Consider the following 25381-nt stretch of genomic DNA (forward strand, 5'->3'; position numbering starts at 1 on the left):
AAACAATTACTTTGGAAACGTATCATGTCTGCAGTGGATAATTATTAGTAATTTATAATATAGTCGAACATAGAAAATATAATTTTTCATCAGTTTAAAATACACACAGGTGCACACATGCATGTGCGCACACACACTCTACCTCTGATTCTAGATAGCAGGTTTGTAAAATTATAAATGGCAGGAGTTACATCAATTAATATTTCTCCTAATTAACAGCACTCAATAAAAGGCTCATACAAGCAGGAAAAGAAGAACAAAAACAAGGCCAGGCGTGGTGGCTCACGCCTGTAATTCCAGCACTTTGGGAGGCCGAGGCAGGCTGATTACCTGAGGTCAGGAGTTCGAGACCAGCCTGGCCAACATAGTAAAACACCATCTCTACTAAAAATACAAAATTAGCTGGGTGTGGTGGCACATGTCTGTAATCCCAGCTACCTGGGAGGCTGAGGCATGAGAATGGCTTGAACCTGGGAGAGAGAGGTTGCAGTGAGCCAAGATCGTGCCACTGCACTCCAGCCTGGGCAACAGAGGGAGACTCCAGCTCAAAAAAAAATACAAGGTAGAACAAAAACAAAAGAAGATAAACCATCATACCTTTTCCTTTCCATTTAACCTTTGCAACAGACTGGCTAAAATCCACATGTATTCTTCTGTCATCTATAAGTACATTGTCCATTTTGAAGAATGCTTTCTCACAATCTTCTTCCTGATAATAATTATAAAAACTCAAGCATAAATCTTTATGGAAAAATTTCTGTAGCTAGAATACTTAAAATACAAAAAGTTTGTTACAAAAATTAATGTTTGAATATTTATTACACACCCGATGCTGTTAAATCCTTTGTATCTATTCTCTCAAATAACTCTGGTAACAACCCCATGAGGTACTATCCATTTTCTTAATGAGAAAACAGAAGTTTAGAGAAGTATAGAAGTTGTTGGCAAGAGTCAGAGCCAGGATTTTAAAGAGGCAGTCAACAGACAAATATAAACTCACTGACTGTATTATACAAGTTCACAATCCTTTTTACTCAAAATTCAAAAACATCCTGAAAAATTAAAGTTGTTTTCATAAGTTTGGTGTTAAAATTAATTTGGCAGTAACACCGGACCTAATGGTAGGTTATGACCTTTTTTTAATCCACTTAATAAGAATATTCATTTGTTTCACTGCAGAAATACTTTTGTGATGGATTATGGAATGCTGACCCAGAAAGGTATTACATAATCACAGATGTAATGTATATGTGTGTGTATGCATATACCTTTCTGAATTCTGAAAAATTCTAAATTAGGAAGCCTATTCTCAAGGGTTTTAGATAATGAACTGTGAGCCTGCAATACCAAGGTCTGTGCTATGCAAGAATCCTTCCTGTCAGTAACTTCACAATTCTAAATCCCTGTTTCTGACACTGACAGTAACATACTTCTACTCAGTACTGATCAATTTTCTTTTACATTCCTGGAAATTTATTCTTACTAGAGATAACCCAAAGAGAAGCAGATAAAATAGTTATAATCATATTTATTACATGTGTCAATAATTAAATTATAAACTCCATGAAGATACAGACAAAGCTTGATTCGTCTTTGTAACTACATCATTTAGAACATCATATGGCATGGTATCTAAAACGCAGGCAATCAGTGTACGCTTCATGAATCTGACTGATTATCTTCAGGCAGGTATAATTCTATCACCATGCCATTTCCCCAAAGAGAAAGCTCTGAGATCACTTTTTCAGGAGGATAGTATTTACAAATACTCAATTTACTAACACCTAAATAATAGTTAAGAAATCTCTTCAGGCTGGGCGCGGTGGCTCAAGCCTGTAATCCCAGCACTTTGGGAGGCCAAGTCGGGCAGATCACGAGGTCAGGAGATCGAGACCATCCTGGCTAACATGGTGAAACCCCGTCTCTACTAAAAATACAAAAAAACTAGCCGGGCGAGGTGGCTGGCGCCTGTAGTCCCAGCTACTCAGGAGGCTGAGGCAGGAGAATGGTGTGAACCCGGGAGGCGGAGCTTGCAGTGAGATCCGGCCACTGCACTCCAGCCTGGGCGACAGAGCAAGACTCCGTCTCAAAAAAAAAAAAAAAAAAAAAAGAAATCAGTTTTTCAAAATTGAAAAACTGATTCAAAAATATACATATAAATTCAAAAGTCAAAAACAGCTATGACAATCTTCAAAAATAACAAAGTTGGAAGACTCACACTGTAAGTTATCAAGACATTATGAATCTATAGTGATTAACACAATGTAACAGTGGTATATGAATAGACAAACAGATCAGTGCAACAGTATAGCATCTAGAAACAGACTTTATACATATATGGATACCTGATTTATAACAAAAGTGGTACTACAGAGCTGTGGGGCAGGACAACTTTTTTTATCATTTTATTTTTTTCATCAGTAGAGACCTCAGAGAAAAAGGACAATCTTTTATTTATTAATTATTTTTTTGAGACAGAGTCTTGCTCTGTCGCCAGGTTGGAGTGCAGTGGCACGATCTTGACTCACTGCAACCTCCACCTTCCGGGTTCAAGCGATTCTCCTGCCTCAGTCTCCCGACTAGCTGGGACTACAGGCGTGCGCCACCACACCCAGCTAATTTTTGTATTTTTGGTAGAGACGGGGTTTCACCATGTTGGCCAGGATGGTCTCATCTCTTGACTTCGTGATCTGCCCGCTTCGGCCTCCCAAAGTGCTGGGATTACAGGCGTGAGCCACCACGCCCAGCCAGGACAACCTTTTAAATAAATGGTGCTGAGTGTCACTTGGCAATCCAATGTAAGAAAAACGAAACAATGTAATACACATACACCAAAAGCAAATTACAGAATTGAATGGGAAACAATTTCACAACAAAGCTTCTCAAAATAATACAGGGGAATATCCTCATGTCTTTGAAGTAGGCAAAGATTTTTTAAACAGGCCATTAAAAAGGAAGAAAAATATTCACAAACTGAACCATTAAAATTAGAAATCTGCTTATCAAAAAACACCATAAGAAAGGAAAAAGGCATGCCTGTGGTCCCAGTTACTCAGGAGCTAAAATTGGAGAATCACTTGAGCCCATGAGCTCAAGTCCAGCCTTGGCAACACAGAGTGATCATGTCCCTTTAAAAAAAAAAAAGGAAAAAGAAAGAAATCCACAGAGCAGAGGTATCTGTATCACACATAATCAAAAAAGAGCTTGCATCCAGAAAATGTAACAAATCCTTAGAGATCAATAAAAAACCAAAACAGCAGGTGCAGTGGCTCAAATCTATAATTCCAGCACTTTGGGAGGCCAAGGCAGGTAGATCACTTGAGGTCAGGAGTTCAAGACCAGCCTGGCCAACATCATGAAATCCTGTATCTACTAAAAATACAAAAATGAGCCAGTTGTGGTGGCAAGCACCTGTAATCTCAGCTACTTGGGATGCTGAGGCAGGAGAATCGCTTGAAACTGGGAGGCGGAGGTTGCAGTGAGCTGAGATCATGCGACTGCACTCCAGCCTGGGTGACAAAGCGAAACTCTGTTTCAAAAAAACAAAAAGAAAAAAACAAAGAAAATGGCATAGCTGCAAAAAACTGAAAACATGGGCAGTCATTAGTCTATGTGCTACAAATGAAGTGAAATTTTATTTGTTAGCTAACAAATAATAGACTGTATAGTGTCAATGATAGAATGCTAGTGCAGGTCTACAAGTTTTCACAGCAAACCAAAGGTAAAGGTCTTTCTCCTGGCACCAATGTTCCTTTTAAGTATCATTTCTGGTATATCTGACACAGTGTCTACATATAACTTTATGTGTCTATCTTCCTCAACCCTCCAGGATTCATCTTGTATCCCTAGACCTTACACTGCTGTGTCTGAAAACATAAAAGGTATCCCATAAATGCTTTGTAATAATTAAAACTTAGAATGAGCTACTATTGTATACATATGAGTCCAAAGGTGCATTAAAAAAGAGCATGCCATAGCATAGTGTAAACTCAATGGGAACAGAGTCAGACATATCTGAGTTCAAATCCCAGCTATGACATTCATTCACTAGGTGTGTGACTTTGAACAAGTCACATTAGCATCATGTGTCTCAGTTAACTTATTTGGAAAAGGGGATGATCCCTATCTTACATAACTGTGAGGATTAAACGCAACAAAAGTAACATGATGCCTAGCTTAAAGTAAATATTTGAGCAACATAAGCTATCATTATTACAGCTCTAGAAGGGACCATCTAATCTAATACCCAAGTTTCATTTATAAGACCTAGAAAGAAGGGTTAACAAAACTGCCAAATATCATACAATAGCTGGCTAGTGACAAAAGATGGATTAATATCTAAATCTTAACACCCACTTCAGTTCTCTTTCTATTATGCAATTTTATCTCCACTTAAGTAACAGTGAAAAATTATTAAGAGTCTCTGAAGGGCTTTACTTAGAACTTAAAAAGTTCTAACATTGACTGGGCACGGTGGCTCATGCCTGTAATCCCAACACTTTGGGAGGCCGAGGCAGGTGGAGCGCTTGAGGTCAGGAGTTCAAGACCAGCCTGGCCAACATGGTGAAACCCCATCTCTACCAAAAATACAAAAAATTAGGAGGGCGTGGTGGTGGGCACCTGTAATCCCAGCTACTCGGGAGGCTGAGGCAAGAGAATCACTTGAACCAGGAGGTGGAGGTTGCAGTGAGCCGAGATTGCGCCACTGCACTCCAGCCTGGGTGACAGAGTGAGACCCTGTCTCAAAAAAAAAAAAAGTTCTAAACATACTTTCATGCAGATTGCACCTGAACCTAAAGTAAAAGTACGTATGTTAACATCAACAGATGTTGAACTTATCCCCTATATGGATACAATAAACTTTGGGGAGTGCCAAAAGAAAGGGCAATTCTAGAAACTAGAAAAAGCTCTATAATTTTTCACATTTTAATACCATAGAAAAGCAAATAAATACCAAACTTATGCCTGTATTATGACGTACCTTTTCAAATTCAATAAAAGCATAACAGAGGGACTCTCCTGTCTTCCAGTCCCGGATAACTTCACAACTGAAACAAAGTATTTAAAAGTGACTTAAAAAAAAAAAAGGGAAGAAAGCATTCACTCTCACTCTCCAAAACCGAAGAAGAAATAAGTCAGTTATTACAAGGCAAAGTTAAATTCATAGATTATTTTTCCAAATTCATTTAATAACAATTCTTTTTTTAAAATAGTTCACCAGAGCAGTAACTAAATTATCTAAATTCTACTCTAAGTGCCCCATGTAGGCCTACAGTCCTAAATTCCCTTAAGCACTGAAGGAAGAATAAAAATATTTAATTTTCCTTTGGCAAAAGTAAACTACTGCTAAAAACTTTTAAAATCACAAAACTTTTCTAGTCCAAATATAGACGAATTATAGAATATCTAACATTACTGTAGAATAATGCATACTCATGCACATATAAATGTTTAGTAAGTTTAAGCTTTGAAATTTTTGAATTTTAATATAAATCAAGCTCAAATTTAACACTGTAAGCACAATGTTAATTACACAACTAATATACCATAATAACCAAGTGAAAAGGCCAGTAAGCTGGAGTTGAAAGCACCTGGCTTGTCCCTTTCCCCAAGTGTCATAAGTATCATTTTAAAAACCTGAAACAAGGCCGGGCGCAGTGGCTGATGCCTGTAATCCCAGCACTTTGGGAGGCCAACGCAGACGGATCACAAGGTCAGGAGTTCGAGACTAGCCTGGCCAATATGGTGAAACACTGTCTCTACTAAAAATACAAAAACTAAGCTGGGCGTGGTGGTGCACACCTGTAGTCCCAGCTACTCAGGAGGCCAAGGCAGAAGAAGCCTGAACCTGGGAGGCGAAGGTTGCAGTGAGCTGAGATCACTGTACTCCAGCCTGGGCAACAGAGCGAGACTCAGTTTCAAAAAAAACAACAAAAACAAAAACAAAATCCCTGAAACGAAAGGAAACCCTAAATATAATACTTTTTAATCAATTACAAAATAGTCCCCTTCCCCACAGAAATACTAGCTTCACAGACCTTTTCATTAACGCAGGGAAAATGAACCAAAATAAAAATTTTAGAAAACTTAAATTAATTTTGACATAAATTGCTGATAATTCCAGGAGTTGAATGAGATAAATATTTTAAATATTAAAGAAGGCTGTTGAAAGTATTACAGAACTAGATTTAAATTGTTTCATTCATTTCCTGTTTTAGAATAAAAACGTGTTGGGAGTGGGAGATTCAATTATTTATCTCTATGTGTACGTGTGTGTATGTATACACACACATACATACTTTTCTTCCCTACTGTCCAGACTCACCTGTAAAAATTTACCAGTACAAAATTCACCTAGAATTCACAGAATCATCAAAATATGCCATTAGAAAACCACCAACTAATACTTAGTTTTTCCAAATATCTCTTTCACTAATTCTAAGGATTACCTTCTTATTGGCCCAAATCTAGAGAATATTATTTCCAGATCCTCATCTGTGGTCACTGGGTTCAATTTACACACAAACAGTACATTTTCTGGAGGTTTAATATCTGCATCAGGTAGGTCTCCCACCTAAATTATAAACAAACAAAAACATAAATCAATTCCTATTTAGTTTCCATTCTAAATCCTATCCAATCCCACAATGCTGATTTCCTTAAAACATCTGAATTTATATCATAAACTGCAGGCTCTGGAAAACAAATCCAAAAAGATTTCAAAATTTGAACTACACTGTTCCTATTCTTAACAGTAATATTAACAGTAACAGCTAATATTTAAATAACTCATACTTTGTGTGAACAGTGCTTGGGGCTTCATGTCTATTACGCTAATTCTTAAAACAATCCTGCATATTTTAAAGACAAGTAAAGTGGACGGGCATGGTAGCTCACGCCTGTAATCCCAGCACTTTGGGAGGCCAAGGGGGGCAGATACTTGAGGTCAGCAGTTCAAGACCAGCCTGGTCAACATGGTGAAAACCCATCTCGACTAAAAATACAAAAATTAGACGGGCATGGTGGTGTGCACCTGTATTTCCTAACTACTCAGGACACTGAAGCAGTAGAATCGCTTGAACCCAGGAGGCGGAGGTTGCAGTGAGCTAATGTCACTTTACCCCAGCCTGGGCGACAGAGCAAGACTCCATCAAATAAATAAATAAACAAATAAATAAATAAAACAAATAAAATAAACACAAGTAAAGTGAAATTTAAAAGGTTAAACAAGTAATTTGCCCAAGGCCACACAATGGTAAACCACAGAGCTGGGATTTGAACCTAGATTTATCTGGCTTCAAAGCCCAATTTTACCCCTACTTCTTCTTTTATCAAGTATTTGATATATATTTTTTAAAGGATAAGAATTATGTAAAGAACATGTAAGTTATAAAGCATAAAAATAAAAACCACTATGACACTACCACCTAGCTTAAGAACTAAAATGTCACCTGATCCCATTCTCTCTCTGCCTCCTCATCAGAGATAACGAATACCCTGCTTTTTGGTGTTCCTTTTTAGTCATTTCCTTGCATATCATCAGTTTTAACATATATGTATGCAACTCTATCATATTTAGATGGGGCAAAACATTCCTTTATACATATATTCAAACACTTTCTCAGATATTATTTCTGACAAGATCACTTGTAAAGTGTCTCCTCTTGGATAAACACACTCTTCTCCCCAAAATCTTGAAAATAAAAAACAGTAAGAAGCGACAGAGCCAGTAAAATCTCAATGTTTCTGAAGTCTATCAAAAGACAACATTATGTCCAATAAGAAGTATCACAGCCAGGCATGATAGCTCACACCTGTAATCCCAACACTCTGGGAGGCTGAGGTAGGAGGATCACTTGAAGCCAGGAGTTTGAGACCAGCCCAGGCAACACAGTAAGACCTTGTCTCTATAGTAAATTTTAAAATTAGCCAGGCATGGCAGTGTGAGTAGTCCTAGCTATTCAGGTTGGTGGACTGCTTGGGTCCCAGAGTTTTTGAGGCAGCAGTGAGCTATGATCACGCCACTACACTCCAGCCTAGGAAACAGAGTAAGACCCTACCTCTAAAAAAGAAAAAAGAAAAGAGTGTCAAAACACAGAAGGAGAAGAGCAAATTAGTAAAAATCCTCCAAAGTACCTATAATGGCAGAAAGGAAGCACAAATGAGAAAAAAAAAGAGTTAATGAGTTAAAAAAGAACTTGCTATATACTACTTTAGTCAAAGCTAACTTTAAAATACTACTAGGAAATTTAAAACATTCATAAAAGCTATGAGATTCAAAATTAATTTTACAAAACACTAGCTGAATTATCAGTATATTACAAACAAATGCAAATAAAGTAAGAGAAACTGATGTTCTTAGAAAATAGAAGATGAAACATGTTAATAAAACCAAAGGACACAGGATCACCTTTTAGAGTGACTAAAATCCAAAACAATACCATCAGCAAATGCTGGCAAGAATGTGAGGCAAAAGACACTCTCATTCATTGCTGGTAGGAATGTAAAATGTAAAGCCACTTTAGAAGACAGTTTGGCAGTTTCTTACAAAGCTAAACTATGCAACCTAGCATCTGAACTCCTAGGTATTTACCCAAATGCATTGAAACTTTATGCCTACACAAAAATCTGCACGCAAATGTTTACAGCAGCTTTATTCACAACTGCCAAAACTTGGAAGTAACCAAGGTATCTTTCAATAGGTAAAAAATAAACAAGCTGTGATACATCCATACAATGAAATATTACTTAGCAATTAAAAGAAATGAGCTATCAGCCATGCATGGTGGCTCACACCTGTAATCCCAACACTTTGGGAGGCCAAGGCAGGAGGATCACTTGAACCTATGAGTTTGGGATCAGCCTGAGCAACATGGGTAAGACTCCATCTCTACAAAAAAATTTAAAAATTAGCTAGGTGTGGTGGCGTGTGCCTACAGTCCCAGCTACTCAAGAGGTTGAGGCAGGAAAACTGCTCAAGCTCAGAAGTTCAAGATTATAGTGAGCTATGATAGCACTACCGCACTCCAGCCTGGGTGACAGAGTGAGACCTTGTCTCAAAAAAAAAAAAAAAAAAAAGGAATGAAATCCCAGGCTCGGCAATATAGTGAGACTCTGTCTCTACAAAAAATAAAATTAGCCAGGCATGGTAGAACACACCTGTGGTCCCAGTTACTTGTGAGGCTGAGGTAGGAGGATTACTTGAGCCCGGGAGGTCAGGGTGCAATGAGCCTTTATTGTGCCACTGTCAGTGCAACAGAGCGAGAACCTGTCTCAAATTTAAAAAAAAAAAAGGGCCGGGCGCGATGGCTCATACTTGTAATCTCAACACTTTGGGAGGCCGAGGCGGGCAGATCACGAGGTCAAGAGATCGAGACCATCCTGGCTAACATGGTGAAACCTCGTCTCTACTAAAAATACAAAAAAATTAGCCAGGTGTGGTGGCGCGTGCCTGTAGTCCCAGCTACTCAGGAGGCTGAGGCAGGAGAATCTCTTGAACCCGGGAGGCGGAGGTTGCAGTGAGCCGAGATCGCGCCACTGCACTCCAGACTGGTGACATGAGTGAGACTCCGTCTCAAAAAAAATAGGAGGGAAAGAAAAGAAAGGAAAAGAAAAAGGGAAAGGAGAAAGGGAAAGGGAAGGGGAAAGGGAAGAAAGAAAAAATGCACAGTGGAACCTTAAATGCATATTGCTAAGTAAAAGAAGACAGTCTGAAAAGGCTACATACGCTATAATTCCAACTACATGACATCTTGAAAATGCCAAAACTGTATAGACAGTAAAAACATCAGTAGTTGCCAAGAACTGGGTGTCGGGGGTGGGGATGAACAGGTGGAGCCCAAGGGATTTTTTAGACAGTGAAACTACCCTGTGTGATCCTGTAAGGGTAGATATATGCTATCGGACATTTGTCAGTTTCACAGAATGTACAACACAAAGCTTGAATTCTAATGTAAACCATGGATTTTAGTTAATAATGTATCAATATTAGCTCATCAATTGTTAACAAATGTATCACAATAATGCAAGACTGGGAAAAGAGGGTGGGAGTACATAGAAACTCTCTGTATTTTCTGTTCAATTTTTCTATAATCCTAAAATTGTTCTATAAATTGTCTATTTATTAAAAGCAAAACCAAAAAAGGAATCCATGAGGCACTGATAATGTAGGAAAATATTCTATAAAATGCAACAGATGATAAGTCATGAGCTGGATTCTAGTCTGGAGGAGGAAACAATTATGAAATATATTGTTAAAACAACTGGCAAAACTGGAATATAAACTGTAATTTCTTTTTTTTTTTTTTTTTTTTTGAGACGGAGTCTCGTCCTGTTGCCCAGGATGTAGTGCAATGGCATGATCTTGGCTCACTGCAAGCTCCACCTCCTGGGTTCAAGCGATTCTCCTGCCTCTGTCTCCCGAGTATCTGGGATTACAGGTGCGCGCCTCCATGCCCAGCTAATTTTTGTATTTTTAATAGAGATGGAGTTTCACCATGTTGGTCAGGCTGGTCTCGAACTCCTGACCTCATGATCCACCCGCCTCAGCCTCCCAAAGTGCTGGGATTACAGGCGTGAGCCACCGCGCCCAGCCCTATAAACTATAATTTCTCTCACTTCTACATTTTCTGATTTTGATAACTACACTGTGAATAAGTACATATTGTTACACACATTGAATACTGTTGCTCTTAGGAAATACACACTGATTAAGAGGTAAAGGGAAATAACAGGCAACCTACTGTCAAATAGGCCAGAAAAAAAATGTGTTTATGTGCTTGTATAATCACAGAGAGAGAAAAAGAGAGAATCAAAAACAGATGTAGCAAAATGTTAAAAATTGGTGAATGTGGGTAAAAGGTATATAGAAGTTCTATGTACTTTTTTCCATAAATTTGAAATTATCTGAAAACAAAAAGTTTTAAAAAGTATGTTAATCCATTTTCTTCTGGCATAAACTTCCAAAGTGTTGCTGTTGAAAAGTCTGATAACAATCTAAATTCATTCCCTTATAAGTAACTTATTCTTTCTGCCCAGTTGCTCAACGTATCTTTCAAGTGTAGTAATTCTCTTAGAATTTGTCTTGGTGTTGGGTGTTCAGGGTCAATACTGTGAGATACACAGTGTGCTCATTAAAATGTGTATTTTCAATTAATTTTTTAAATTTCAGCAAAGCTTTCTTGAACTATATAGCCTTTACTATTTGTTCATTTAGACAGCTGATGGTAATATAAGCTTAAGCCTGGCTAACATAGGGAGATCCTGTCTCTACAAAAAATTTTTAAATTAGCAGGGCATGGTGGTGTGCAACTGTGGTCTCAGCAACTCAGGAGGTTGAGGCAGGGGCATTGCTTGAGCTGAGGAGTTGGAGGCTGCAGCCAGCTATGATCATACACCACCGTACTCCAGCCTGAGCAACAGAGTGAGACCTTGTCTCTATAAAATAATAATTAAATAAATTTTAAAGCAGACTACAAATCTGAAAGTTCTATTATATAAAATAGTAACTTTGTTATCCATTCATTCAAGTATTTATTATTTATGATATGACAGGTATGCCTATTCTACAAAAATAAGAAATGGGCCGGGCCCGATGGCTCAAGCCTGTAATCCCAGCACTCTGGGAGGCTGAAGCAGGTGGATCACAAGGTCAGGGGATCGAGACCATCCTGGCTAACACAGTGAAACCCCGTCTTTACTAAAAATACAAAAAAATTAGCCGGGCATGGTGGTGGGTGTCTGTAGTCCCAGCTACTCAGGAGGCTGAGGCAGGAGAATGGCGTGAACCCGGGAGGTGGAGCTTGCAGTGAGTCGAGATCACGCCACTACACTCCAGCCTGGGCAACAGAGCAAGACTCCATCTCAAAAAAAAAGAAACGGAAAATAACAACAAATAGGTCAATTAATCATCTACTGAATTATTATTCCCCAAATGACTTCACATTGTTAGTAATACAGAGAAACAGTATATTTTAGAGTGTTCAGTGTCTACCTATTATTTTGCCCTACAACTAGCATTCTGTTTAATCTTGAGTGGTACAATGAACTCTTCTTTAATATACATAAAATTCAGCCCACTCTTTAAAAATGAGATGAATATTAAACAACCGAAATTCAATTAATAAGTTAGAGATCCATTTTCCACCGTTTAAAAAGGAACTTAGCACTATATTGACAGTAGAGCCAAATTTATTTTCACATGCATTATTATGCTGTATCAAATTTAAACTAGAAAAAAATCGTAACTCAATTTTTAGTACTTTAAGACCACCGAAGAGCCAGAAATAAACACTTAATAAGTATTATTAGATATATTACAGAACAATTTGAACAAAGATAATTATCTTACCATCTCTAAAAGTATAGCCTGAGTTTTAGCCTCTTTTTCTGCCTTTATTTCTTCTACTTCCTCAGCTGATCTTCCTTTGAAATCATCAATTTCTTCATCTGCTCCTATTCGACCACTCTGTAAGACAGAAATTACTGACGTATATATTTAAAGAATAAAAAAAATCTGAGAAACATAGAAGACATACTTTATTCTTAGGTATATCAAACATGCTAAAACAGTAACTGATCAAGGTTGCAGTGACCTACAATCACACCACTGCACTCCAGCTGGGTGACAGAGTAAGATCCTGTCTCTAAAAAAAACTTTTAAATAATTAATTGAACAGCAACTGAGACAAACTTATGAACCTTCAAAAATTGATTTATATTAATTCTGAAATATAAACCAAAGTGGGCTTCTGTTAAAATCAAAATAGGCCAGGCATGGTGGCTCATGCCTGTAATCCCAGCACTTTGGGAGGCTGAGGCGGTTGGATCACTTGAGGTCAGGAGTTCGAGACCAGCCTGGCCAACACAGTGAAACCCTGTCTCTACTAAAAATACAAAAATTAGCCAGGCATGGTGGCATGCGCCTATAATCCTAGCAACTCAAGAGGCTGAGGCACGAGAATTGCTTGAACAAGGAAGGAAGAGGCTGCAATGAGCTGAGATGCCACCACACACTGCAGCCTGGGTGACAGAGTGAGACTCCATCTCAAAAAAATAAATAAATACAAATAAATACCTATATGGACACTATTTATTTTCCAATTCTAACTGCTGAATGAAGAGAAATGATTTCAGAATAACCAATCCCAAAAATAAAGACAAATTCAGCTTTGAGGAAGCCACATAAACCTTAAAACATGTGGGGGAAAAGTCTGTGCTATTTCACAGAAATTTCTGGGTTCTAGCCTGGCTCCAGAGTATACCCAGTTGAAAAGTTACCTCACAAGATAATAGTTTAATTTGGCCTCGAAAACTCCTAGAGTTAGATGATAAGAAAAACACTTTCCCAAGTTATTTATGTAAGCTTCTAGAGCTAAGGTTGTCTCAGTAGAAAAGAAACTGAAGAAAGGAAATTAGGGAAATGAGAAAACAGCTAGAAAAATGAGTATCTCTGTGGAAAAGAAAAAACTCAACTTGTTCTAATACAATTAGGCAAGATGATAATTCTGAAAAAATTAACTTTAATAGATGAAAAAGATAAATCCATACAAATCATTAATATAAATGTACATTTAATCACAAGAGGGCTTTACTTACATCTAATTGTTCCCTTGTAGGTTCTGGTGATCGATCAGGGATTAATAAATCAGGAGGGTCATCAAATGGATCATCTAAAATCACTGTATGATTTATCCTTACAAAATAAATCCAAATAAAATGTTACATTTAAGTTATTTCAGAATCCATAATTTATTTTAATAGATTACAACAAATTACTTGATTATCTCTAAGGCCAAAAAAAACCCATATTGCAGATGGATATTACTAACCTAGATATAGTTTCACAGTGAGTGTTGCTGTTTTACATTGAGTGATACCATATTTATTACCCTGCATTACTTTAAGATGTAAACTAATATAACTGTCTAAATATTAGTATTTTTGCCCTATTTCTCAATTAAGAAACTAAATTAAAGCATCAATAATTCCTCCAGCTAGGTACAAAGGCTCACGCCTGTAATCCCAGCACTTTGGGAGGCCGAGGTGGGTGGATCACGAGGTCAGGACATCAAGACCATCCTGGCTAACACAGTGAAACCCCGTCTCTACTAAAAATACAAAAAATTAGCTGGGCATGGTGGCGGACGCCTGTAGTCCTAGCTATTTGGGAGGCTGAGGCAGGAGAATGGTGTGAACCTGGAAGGCAGAGCTTGCAGTGAGTCAAGATCACGCTACTGCACTCCAGCCTGGGCGACAGAGAGAGACTCCATCTCAAAAAATAAATAAATAAAAATTAAAAAAAGTAATTCCTCCAAACATAATTATAAATAAATAATTAGTACGAGTATAAAAGTACAGAAGGTCCTTTTTATTATAAAGATTCTTACAGTCTTATATTAATTCAACTTTTGGGATTAGAATTATCCATAAACCAGTCCTATGCATACCATTCCTATCCATACCACTATGTGTCAAACATCTCAATATTAAAACATTCTAGTATATTCAGATAGTAAATTGTAACCACACCTTATATCCTGATATGGTACAAAGTCCTTGTCAACAAAGGTCTCATTAATTTTCTTAATTATGTCCATGCCTTCTGTCACCTCACCAAACACTGTATGGACACCATCAAGGTAATCTAGATTTTCTCCTGTAGTGATAAGAAACTATACAGAAGGACACATAATAAATACCATAAAAATAATACATAACTCAAACTGAAATCAGTTACAGACTGACAAAAAAATACACAAAAGTTAAGAGTCCACATTTACTGCACCAATTCTTAGACACTTGTTACTAGAACTAAGTAAAAAGTACAAAGCTTATACTGGCATAACTCATCTTATTGCGCTTTGCAGATACTGCATTTTTTACAATTAAGGATTTCTGGCAACCGTGTATTAAGTCTACTGGTGCCATTTTCCCAACAGCATATGCTCACTTCACGTTTCTGGCTCAGGTTTTGGTAATTCTCACAAGATTTCAAACTTTTTCATTACTATTATATCTGTTATTACGATCTGTAATCTTTAATCTTACTACTGTAATTGTTTTGGGGCACCACAAACTGTGCCCATATAAGATGGTGAACTTAATCCATAAATGTTGTATGTGTTCTGACTAATCCACCAACCAGCCATTCCCATCTTTCTCCCTCTCAGTGCTCCCTATTCCCCAAGACACAACAATATTGAAATTAGGCCAATTAACCCTATAAGTGTTCAAGTAAAAGGAAGAGTGGCACATCTCTCACTTTAAATCAAAAGCTAAAAAGGACTAAGCATAGTGAGAAAGGCATGTTGAAAGCCAAGATAAGCCGAAAGCTAGGCCTCTTGTACCAAACAATAGCTGAGTTGTAAATGCAAAGGAAAAGTTCTTGAAGAAAATTAGAAGTGCTATTCTATGAATGGTAAGAAAATGAAACAGGCTTACTGATGATATGAAGAAAGTTTTAATAATCTACATAGGTCAAACCAGCCACAACGATCCCTTAAGCTAAAGTCTAATTTCAAACAAGCCCTAACTTTCTTCAATTCTATAAAGGCTGAGAGAGGGAGGTAGCTGCAAAAGAAAGTCTGAAGCTAGCAGAGGTTAGTTCATGAAGTTTAAGGAAAGAGGCCAGGTGCAGTGGATTACTTCGTCTCAAAAAAAAAGAGAAGTTTAAGGAAAGAAGTTGTCTCTATAATTTAAAAGTTCAAGGTGAAGCAGCAAGTGCTGACACAGAAGCTACAGCAAGTGGCCAGGTGCAGTGGTTCATGCCTGTGTAATCCCAGCACTTTGGGAGGCCGAGGCAGGTGGATTACAAGTCAGGAGTTCAAGACCAGCCTGACCAACATGGTGAAACTCCGCCTCTACTAAAAACGCTAAAGTTAGCCAGGCATGGTGGCATGCACCTGTAATCCCAGCTACTCAGGAGGCTGAGGGAGGAGAATTGCTTGAACCTGGGAGGCGATGGTTGCAGAGTCAAGATCACGCCACTGCACTCCAGCCTGGGCGACAGAGTGAGACTCTGTCACAAAAATAAAAATAAAAGGCCAGGCGCGGTGGCTCAAGCCTGTAATCCCAGCACTTTGGGAGGCCGAGACGGGCGGATCACGAGGTCAGGAGATCGAGACCATCCTGGCTAACACGGTGAAACCCCGTCTCTACTAAAATACAAAAAACTAGCCGGGCGAGGTGGCGGGCGCCTGTAGTCCCAGCTACTCAGGAGGCTGAGGCAGGAGAATGGCGTAAACCCGGGAGGCGGAGCTTGCAGTGAGCTGAGATCCGGCCACTGCACTCCAGCCTGGGCGACAGAGCGAGACTCCGTCTCAAAAAAAAATAATAATAAAATAAAAAAATAAAAATAAAAATAAAAATTAAAAAAGAAGCTGCAGCATGCAGCAAGTTATCTGGAAGATCTAGCTAAGATCACTGATGAAGATGACTACATGAAATAACAAATTTTCCATGTAGATGAAACAGCCTTATATTGGAAGGTGATGCCACTTAGGACTTTCATAGCTAGAGAGGAAAAGTCAATGCCTAGCTTCAAAGCTTCAAAGGACAAGCTGACTCTTCTGTTACAGGCTAATCCAGCTAGTGACTTTAAGTTGAAACCAATGCTCATTGACTATACCAAAAATCCTGGGGCCCTTAAGAATGATGCTAAATCTATTCTGCCTGTGCTCTAGAAATGAAACAACAAAGCTTGGATGACAGCACATCTGTTTACAGCAGGTTTTATCAAATATTTTAAGATCACTGTTGAGACCTGCTGCTCAGAACAAAGATCCTTTTTAATATTACTGCACTTTTAATAAGAAATCCTTTTAAAATGTTACTCCTCATTGACAATACTCTGGGTCACCCGGGAGCTCTGATGGATATGACGTACAAAAGGAAATTAATATTGTTTTCAGCTGTGCACAGTGGCTCACACCTGTAAACCCAGCACTTTGGGAGGCTGACGCAGGCGGATCACTTGAGGCCAGCAGTTCAAGGCCAGCCTGGCCCACATGGTCAACATGGTGAAAACCCATCTCTATTATAAATACAAAAAATTAGCCAGGCATGGTGGTACATGCCTATAATCCCAGCTACTCAGGAGGCTGAGGCAAGAGAATCGTTTGAACCTGGGAGGCAGAGGTTGCAGTGAGGTGAGACTGCACCACTGTACTCCAGGCTGGGTGACAGAGTGAGACCGTCTCAAAAAATAAAAATTCTGTTTTCATGCCTGCTAACATAACAGTCATTAAGGAGCCATAGATCAAAGAGTAATTTCAACTTTCAAGTATTATCATTTAAGAAATACAGCCTGGCATGTGGCGTGTACCTACAGTCCCAGCTACTCAGGAGGCTGAGGTAGAAGGATCACTTGAGCAATGTAGTGAGGCCCCATCTCTAAAAATAAAAATAAAAATAAAAAAACACATTTTATAAGGCTATATCTGCCATAGACGGTGATTCCTCTGATGGATACGGGCAAGTAGATTGAAAACCTTCTGAAAAAGATTCACCATTCGCGATGTCATTAAGAACATTCGTGATTTGTGGGAGGAGGTCAAAATACCAATATTAACAGAAGTTTGGAAGAAGTCGATTCCAACCCTCATGGATGACTTTGAGTGGCTCAAGACTTCAGTGAAGGAAGTAACTGCAAATGTGGTAGAAATTGCAAGAGAATGAGAATTAGAAGTAGAGCCTGAAGATGGGACTGAATGCTGCAATCTCATGATCAAACACGACCAGATATGGAGCTGCTTCTTAAGGATAAGCAAACAGAGTGGTTTTCTTCCCTTTTTTACTTTGTTTGACACAGACTTGTCGCATTGCTCAGGCTGGAGTGCAGTGGTGCAATGTCGGCTCACTGCAACCCACGCCTCCCAGGTTCAAGCAATTCTCCTGTTTCAGCCTCCCAAGTAGCTGGGACTACTGGCACCTGCCACCACGCCCAGCTAATTTTTGTATTTTCAGTAGAGACGGGGTTTCACTATATTGGTCAGGCTGGTCTCAAACTCCTGACCTCAGGTGATGTGCCGGCTTCAGCCTCCCAAAATGCCGGGATTACAGGCCTGAGCCACCGCACTCAGCCAAGTGATTTATTGAGATGGAATCTTCTCTTGGTGAAGATGCTATGATCATTGTTGAAACGACAACAAAAGATTTAGGATATTACATAAACTTGGCTGATACGGTAGTAGCAGGGTTTGAGAGGATTGACTTCCATCTTAAAAGAATTCTACTAAATGCTATCAAACAGCATCGTATGATACACAGAAATGTTTCATGAAAGGAAGAATCCATCAACATGGCAAACTTCTGTTGTCTTACTTATTTATTTGCAAGACAAGGTCTCACTGTCACCCAAGCTGGAGTGCAGTGGTGCAATCACAGCTCACTGCACCCTTGACCTCCCGGGCTCAAGTGATCCTCCCACCTCAGCTTCCCAAAAAGCAGGAACTACAGCCTATACCACTATGCCCAGTTAATTTTTGTATTTTTTTGTGGAGATGGAGTTTTCACCATGTTTCCTAGGCTGGTCTCGAAATCCTGAGCTCAATTGATCTGCCTGCCTTGCCCCTGCAAAGTACTGGGATTACAAATGTATGCCACCGTGCCAGTCAGTTGTCTTATTTTGAGAAGCTGTCACAGTCACACCAACCTTCAGCAATCACCACCCTGATTAGTCAATGGCCATCAACATCAAGGCAAGACCCTTCACCAGCGAAAAGATTATGAGTTACTGAAGACTCAAACGATCAGAAGCATTTTTTAGTAATAAAGTATTTTTTGGTCAGCCACAGTGGCTCACACCTGTAATCCCAGAATTTTGGGAGGCCGAGGCAGGTGGATCATCTGGGGTCAGGAGTTTGAGACCAGCCTAGCCAACATGGCAAAACCCCATCTCTACTAAAAATACAAAAAGTACCTGGGCATGGTGGCAGGCACTTGTAATCCCAGCTACTAGGGAGGCTGAGGCAGGAGAATCGCTTGAACCTGAGAGGCGGAGGTTGCAGTGAGCCGAGATTGCGCCACTGCACTCCAGCCTTGCTGACAGAGCGAGACTCTGTCTCAAAATAAATAAATTAAATTAAATTAAATACTTGGACAAGTCGTAACTCAAATTCATGTGTATATAGTAGAAAATAAAAGTACCTACTCTAACAGGGTTGTTGGGAGAATTAAACAAGGCAATGAAAAGAAGGTACTCTACATAATATTTTTAAAAAGTAAGAATTACTGGAAAATGGCCAGGCGCGGTGGCTCACGCCTGTGATCCCAGCACTTTGGGAGGCCAAGGCGAGTGCATTATGAGGTTAAGTGATTGAGATCATCGTGGCTAATGTGGTGAAACCCCACCTCTACTAAAAATACAAAAATTAGCCAGGTGTTGTGGCAGGCGCACGTAATCCCAGCTACTCGGGAGGCCGAGGCAGGAGAATTGCTTGAACCCGGGAGGCAGAGGTTGCAGTGAGCTGAGATTGTGCCATCACACTCCAGCATGGGCGACAGAGTGAGACTCCATCTCATAAAATAAATAAATAAATAAAATAAAATAAAAAATACTGAAAAACGAGCCACAAATGTGAACAGTGATAATCACGGATGGTGGAGTTGTAGGTAATGTTTTTCTTTGTACTTTTCTGTATTTTCTCAATTCTTCACAATGGGAATGCTTTATATTTAAAAGAATAATTTTTTTAACATAGAAAAAGTGCATTTTTTTCCCTAACAAATATTTCTGACTGAAACCCTCTCAGCCTCACTGGATAGTTTAAAAAATAACTCTGTGGGCTTCTTCCAGTCCTTCATTTCTAAGCAAACCTCATATTCTTACTCATTTCCTAACCTGAGATCCATGTTGATCACTGCCATTATTCACCATGGACACTGTGCCTTTCTTCTTGTGCTTAATTCTTGGGACTTTTTCTGCCTCAAAAAAGCTTGCTTGATCACCATACAGTTGGCTGAAAAAACATACAAGGTTATAAAATGTTTAAGTACTCTCAAAATGAAATATAGAAGTACTAGTAACACACAGGGTTACCAATTACTTCTTTACAGAAATGCCAACAGGATTCAAAATATTACTTTTTTTCTAGACATTTAGGGAACTTGGGGGAAAAAAGTCTAAATTTAAACCATATTTTAAAATGCAGATTGAAGCATAAGCAATTATATTTTTCCTCATTTAAGAACAAAAGAATTTGTTCTGCCCTTCCACAGGTAATAAATAAATAAATAAGTAAAACAACTTACCCAAAAATAGACTCTCCTCCACGGCCAGTCCCTGTAGGATCGCCAGTTTGTATGATAAAGTCCCTCTGTAATATGTAGGATTCTTTGTTAATTCACAGAGTTTGTTAGATAGTTCCAATAACAAAGGAAAAGACTAATATCTACCAACTCACCTGTACATTGTGAATCAGGCAATAATTGTAATATTTTATTTTGCACAATTTCAAGAAATTCAAGCAGGCTGAAAGAAAAGTAAACACCAAATTTATCACAGTAATCCTCAAATACATTTTTAAATAAGTAAAACCACAGTAAAATGTAATTTCTAAATTACCATTAAAAGAAAACAAAAGTCAAATGTCCAAAGCTATAAAAAAGGGCACTAGGCCGGGCGCCGTGGCTCACACCAGCAATCCCAGCACTTTGGGAGGCCGAGGTGGGTGGATCACTTGAGTTCAGGAGTCTGAGACCAGCCTGGCCAATATGGTGAAACCCTGTCTCAACTAAAAATACCAAAAAAACTAGCCAGGCATGGTGGCGGGCACTTATAATCCCAGCTACTAGGGAGGCTGAGGCAGGAGAATCACTCGAACCCAGGAGTTGGAGGTTGCAGTGAGCCAAGATCACACCACTGCACTCCGGCCTGGGCAACAGAGTGAGGCTCCGTCTCAAAATAAAATGAAATAAAAGGGCAATAAGTCTAGGAAAAAAAAAAACATTTTAAATTACGTTTTTCTTTCTTTCATAGGACTTTTGGGGCATCTGGGCTAATACGGAAAACTGACACTTACCTGTGATAAGCAATCATTTACTGATGGATTGATTTTATTACGAGAAAAAAGAACACTTAAAGAGCATATTGTAATAGGAAAGGATCTAGCAGAATATATAAAAATGGACACAGATTATATCAATTAGGAAAAAGTCAAACACCCCGGGTCATTTCTTTAATAATAAACAGCCCTTAATAAAAATCCATACACTTATGAACGATCTTTCTCATATAAATTAATCTGCTTATCCAATAAACATTTACTGAGTACCTTCTAGATGCCTGACACTGCCATCACAAATGCCATTAAACCGTGGTTCCTGCTCTCAAAAAGTTCACAGTCTAGTCGTGGAAAGACACATTAACAAGTTCTTAAGGCACTAAGTTAGAAACCAGGCAGACTTTAGTAAGATATATGAGGCAATTCCTGCCCTCAAAAAGCTTACATTAAATTAGAGTCCTTACATCTGAACACAAGTAGTTACATATTGGGCATATCTAATTAATAACATGTGTGCCACTTAAATAGTAAAATGGTAAAAAGTAGTTTTAAAAATTCCACAAGAGTTCAAAAGATTGTTTCTGGCTAGGGAAATTAGAAAACCTCAGGGAAGGTTAAGGCAAGCATTAAAAGAACTGGACTAGCAGAGAGTGAAGGGTGAGCATTTTAGGTTTGGAAGACTATGAAAAGGCCTGCAAATGGAAATTTAAATGTTTTAGGGGAGGTCCAAAAGACCAAAGTTCTGTAATAGTCTGGTATTACAGAGTAATAGAGGATTAAAAGACTGGAGTGATAAAATGGGGCTGAGCTGTTCAAGAGTGCTGAATATCAGTCCTGCAGTTGTTTTTCTTGAATATATTTCTGGGCTTCCTGTTTAACAGATAGGAGTGGTCCTTTTACTAGAAAACAAAAATAATGGATTTAGGCAATGATCATCAATGGCTGCCAAAATCTTTAGGCCTTTCATCAAAATCTGATGGGAACAATTTATAAGTGCAAAAAGGCCTTAACCCAGTGACCAATTTTAACATCACAGAAAGAGCCAACCAGACATCAAGTGCCTCCTGAATGTGATGCAGCTGAAAGAACACACTATCTCATGTGAAATATTCTTGCCAAAAACATTAAACTGGAATCTAACCAAGGCTCTGAAGCTAAAGAACAATTTATAGGAAACAGAGAGGACACAGGAATATGTTAACGCACCCAGTAAACAATCAGTCAAATTCAAAACAAGAGAAATTCTACAAGACAAAGCACCCAGATTCTTTCTCACATTTTTTTCAAGAAAAAAAAAAACGGGAGAACCAATAGATTAAACATATATACGACATTTTAACCAATATATGGACTTTGGGTCCTAATTTAAATTTTTTTAAAGTTTATGAGTTTAAATGATACTAAAAAATTATTGCTAGTTTTTTCAAAGTGTGATGAGATTTGTGGTTCTGTTTTTTATCCTTTTTTACAACTTTTTCTCTTTAGGATTTTTCTCTTTTCCCTGTTAAATTTTTTTTCTTTTTTTAACCTGTCACTTATGTGGTACTTAAGCTCATAGTTCCATTTTTTTGTTTTTTTAAAGAGACCTTATATTTTAGAAATACGTACTGAAGTAATTACAGATTAAACGGATGCACTGGAAGTGGATACTAAATGATACTAAAAACTTATTGCTAGTTTTTTCAAAGTGTGATGAGATTTGTGGTTCTGTTTTTTATCCTTTTTTACAACTTTTTCTCTTTTCTTTAGTATTTTTCCTTTTCCTTGTCAAATTTTTTTTTCAACCTGTCACTTATGTGGTACTTAAGCTCATAGTTCCATTTTTTTGTTTTTTTTAAAGAGACCTTATATTTTAGAAATATGTACTGAAGTAATTACAGATTAAACAGATGCACTGGAAGTGGGGGTATTATAAATGAAGAAAGATTGGCTATGTGTTCACAGCTATTAAACAAAGCTGGTCATGTGGACACGAGAGTTCATTTACATGATTCTCTCTACATCTGTGTTTTAAATTTTCTATAAGAAGAAGTTAAAAAAGAAAAGGAAGAAAGAATGAAAGGAAGGTAGGTAAGTCTGGATATGTTGATCATAGATTGATAAGTGAGTATAAATATAGCAGGTACACACGTAAGCAGATCTCCAGTCATATGCTTACAAATATGTACAGGGGGTGGACTTATGTTTTGGTGTTACGCGCTTATCTTTGCAGAACCACTGCTTGTTAATTGGGTGGGGTAGCTCTACCCCCGCTTTATTTCCTCACAGCTCTGGGGAAAGAGACCCATTCATTTTGCCAGGTGCTGTTCTACACGGACAGACCATCAAAGGAACTCAAAGAAAAGCAAAATCAAGGGATAAAAAACAAAATTCCCTAAATATTATTCGAAGCACTGGATTCAACCACCCTTAAAACCAAGCTTACCCCAGTATTATGAAGCAACCAATTATTTTCTTTGTTTAAGCCAGTTTGAGTTGGGTTTCTGTCACTTGCACAAAGGGTCCTCACTAATACAACACATTTATATCCATTAGTCATTATAATGAACCCCTAGTGTGTGCCCTAAAAGTAGCAGACATTGTACTAGGTACTCAGGATATAGAGATGATAATTATGGTATAGTTCCTGCTCTCAGTGGAGTTTACATTCTTGAGAGAGGACACGACTTGTAAACAACTCCAGGATAATAGGTAAATGTTAAAATAAAACGTGTCATGTGGTTTATAAAAGACCTAAGACAGAGCAGAGGAAACCTCAGATAACTCTGCTTAGAAAGGAGGGAGAGCTTCAAAGAAGAGATGACGCTTGATCTGAGATTTAGATAAAAAGCAGTAAGTTTGCCAGAAGGACAAGAGTGGAGAGGAATACTAGTTAGAAGGAAAAGCAAAAGAATGGTAAAAATGGTACGGGAGAGTTCGCAGTGTTTTTGCCAGGTGGAGAAGAGGGAGGAATAGCTGCATGCGGTGGAAAGTGGAGCACAGCAGGAGGCGGTTATTGTACAATATTGCAACTTATTTCACCTTCTTTGATAGGTTCTGCATTCCATGTGAATAGGACCCTGTTTGTAACTAATCTCTTCTGGTCTAAGTTTCTTCCTGATTCTGATACTTTCTCCACACTACTGCCTATTATCTTCTCAAAACAAGTATGCCATGCCTCAATACTGCTTTTAAAATCTTCAAGGACTCTGATCATCAGTAGGGCACACAAGACTATTCACGACCTGACCTAAGCGTATCCGACCACACTCGAGTCTACCGTTCCACGACTCATATCAGTCCTTCCAGCCACACCAAACTACTTGCCGTTTCCAGAAAATTCCAAACAAAGAAAGTCCAAGCTAAGAAAACCCTCATTCCCATTCATCTTTGAAAGGACTAGTTCAAGTGTTCTACAGAGTCTTTGCTAGCTTTGCTTCTTCCCACCCCCACCAAAGAAGACGCCCTCCTCTGGTTTCCATGGCAACTTATACATTCCTCTACCATAACACATATAAAACTAAAATGGGTTCCTGTGTCTATTTCCCCTGATGGAAAATCAGACCCTCAGGGGCAAGAAGTCAAGCCCAGGACTTAGCCCAGTGCCTCGAAGGCTCAGTCCACACTCCAGACAACCTCTTCCTCCTCCACCCAGGTGGGATGCCCACACTCGCTGCACCATCACACCCTAACTGCCTTCATCAAGATTTAACCGATTACACACCAAGCAAAGTTGCTGTGTTCCTCTCACGAGTAAACACAATAAAGGCACAAAAGCTATGGGTATTGTATGTGCAGCTCAAATCACACACACACACGCCCCAAAGGCAATTAATGACCGCAAGCACCCTCCACCGGACTGGCCAGCACAAGATAGGGGAGAGGGGCTGCCAAGGCTCAAACAATTCTCGTCACAAAAACTTTTCTAGCCAACGCGGGTTAATAAAATAGCCCAGTCGTGGGCACCAGCAGCCCAGAAGCTCGAGCTCCAGTCAATCTCTGCCCTGGACTGCGCAGAGAAAGGAAAGTAGGGGGACAAGCTCGGGGGACCCGGCGACAGGTGAGTAGGGCTCAAGCCTCACCACGCGGCCGCTCCTCGGTGTACAAGTCGATGACGACGTCGCCCAAAGTGGTCTCTAGCAGAACCGCCATGGCGCCCGCTCCTCCTCTGCTACAAACCCCGGGGGGGCTGACAGGCGCAAGCCGTCGGCGTCTTCTACGCCACACGACACCCTCTGCGCGACCCCTCTTGCGTCATCTCGCCGGCGCCTCCCCCGCTTCCGGGCAGTTCCTTCCGGCCGGCGTGTGGGCGCCGGGCCGCCCAGCTGACTTAAAGTCCTGGTTGGTCCCGCCCCCGGCGCGGCGGTTTTGAAAACCCGGGTCCGCCCTTGGCTTTTTTT

General features: G+C 39.2%; 1 protein-coding gene across 4 annotated transcripts in view; it reads right to left on the minus strand.

Moving 5' to 3' along the window:
- PPIL4 (peptidylprolyl isomerase like 4) overlaps positions 1 to 25163 on the minus strand; it is a 42772-nt gene extending 17609 nt beyond the window's left edge. For 2 of the 4 annotated variants that reach the window (XR_006697706.3, XM_005552094.4), the window contains exons 1-10: positions 25064 to 25163; positions 20403 to 20470; positions 20251 to 20315; positions 19841 to 19958; positions 14530 to 14672; positions 13597 to 13693; positions 12350 to 12466; positions 6450 to 6574; positions 4982 to 5048; positions 598 to 709 (exon numbers count right to left, since the gene is read on the minus strand). Coding sequence is in view for 3 of the 4 variants with exons in the window: in XM_005552094.4 (XP_005552151.1) it covers positions 598 to 709; positions 4982 to 5048; positions 6450 to 6574; positions 12350 to 12466; positions 13597 to 13693; positions 14530 to 14672; positions 19841 to 19958; positions 20251 to 20315; positions 20403 to 20470; positions 25064 to 25133 (982 nt within the window). In the remaining variant the exon portion in view is untranslated. Of the gene's footprint in view, positions 1 to 597; positions 710 to 1510; positions 2758 to 4981; positions 5049 to 6449; positions 6575 to 12349; positions 12467 to 13596; positions 13694 to 14529; positions 14673 to 19840; positions 19959 to 20250; positions 20316 to 20402; positions 20471 to 25063 lie in introns of those variants that run through there. The other 2 variants (XM_074037215.1, XM_074037214.1) reach the window with 2 other exon arrangements.
- Between the last annotated feature and the right edge of the window lie 218 nt (positions 25164 to 25381).

This window comes from Macaca fascicularis, chromosome 4 (assembly GCF_037993035.2).
Source record: "Macaca fascicularis isolate 582-1 chromosome 4, T2T-MFA8v1.1".
In the NCBI taxonomy this organism is placed as follows: Eukaryota; Metazoa; Chordata; class Mammalia; order Primates; family Cercopithecidae; genus Macaca; species Macaca fascicularis.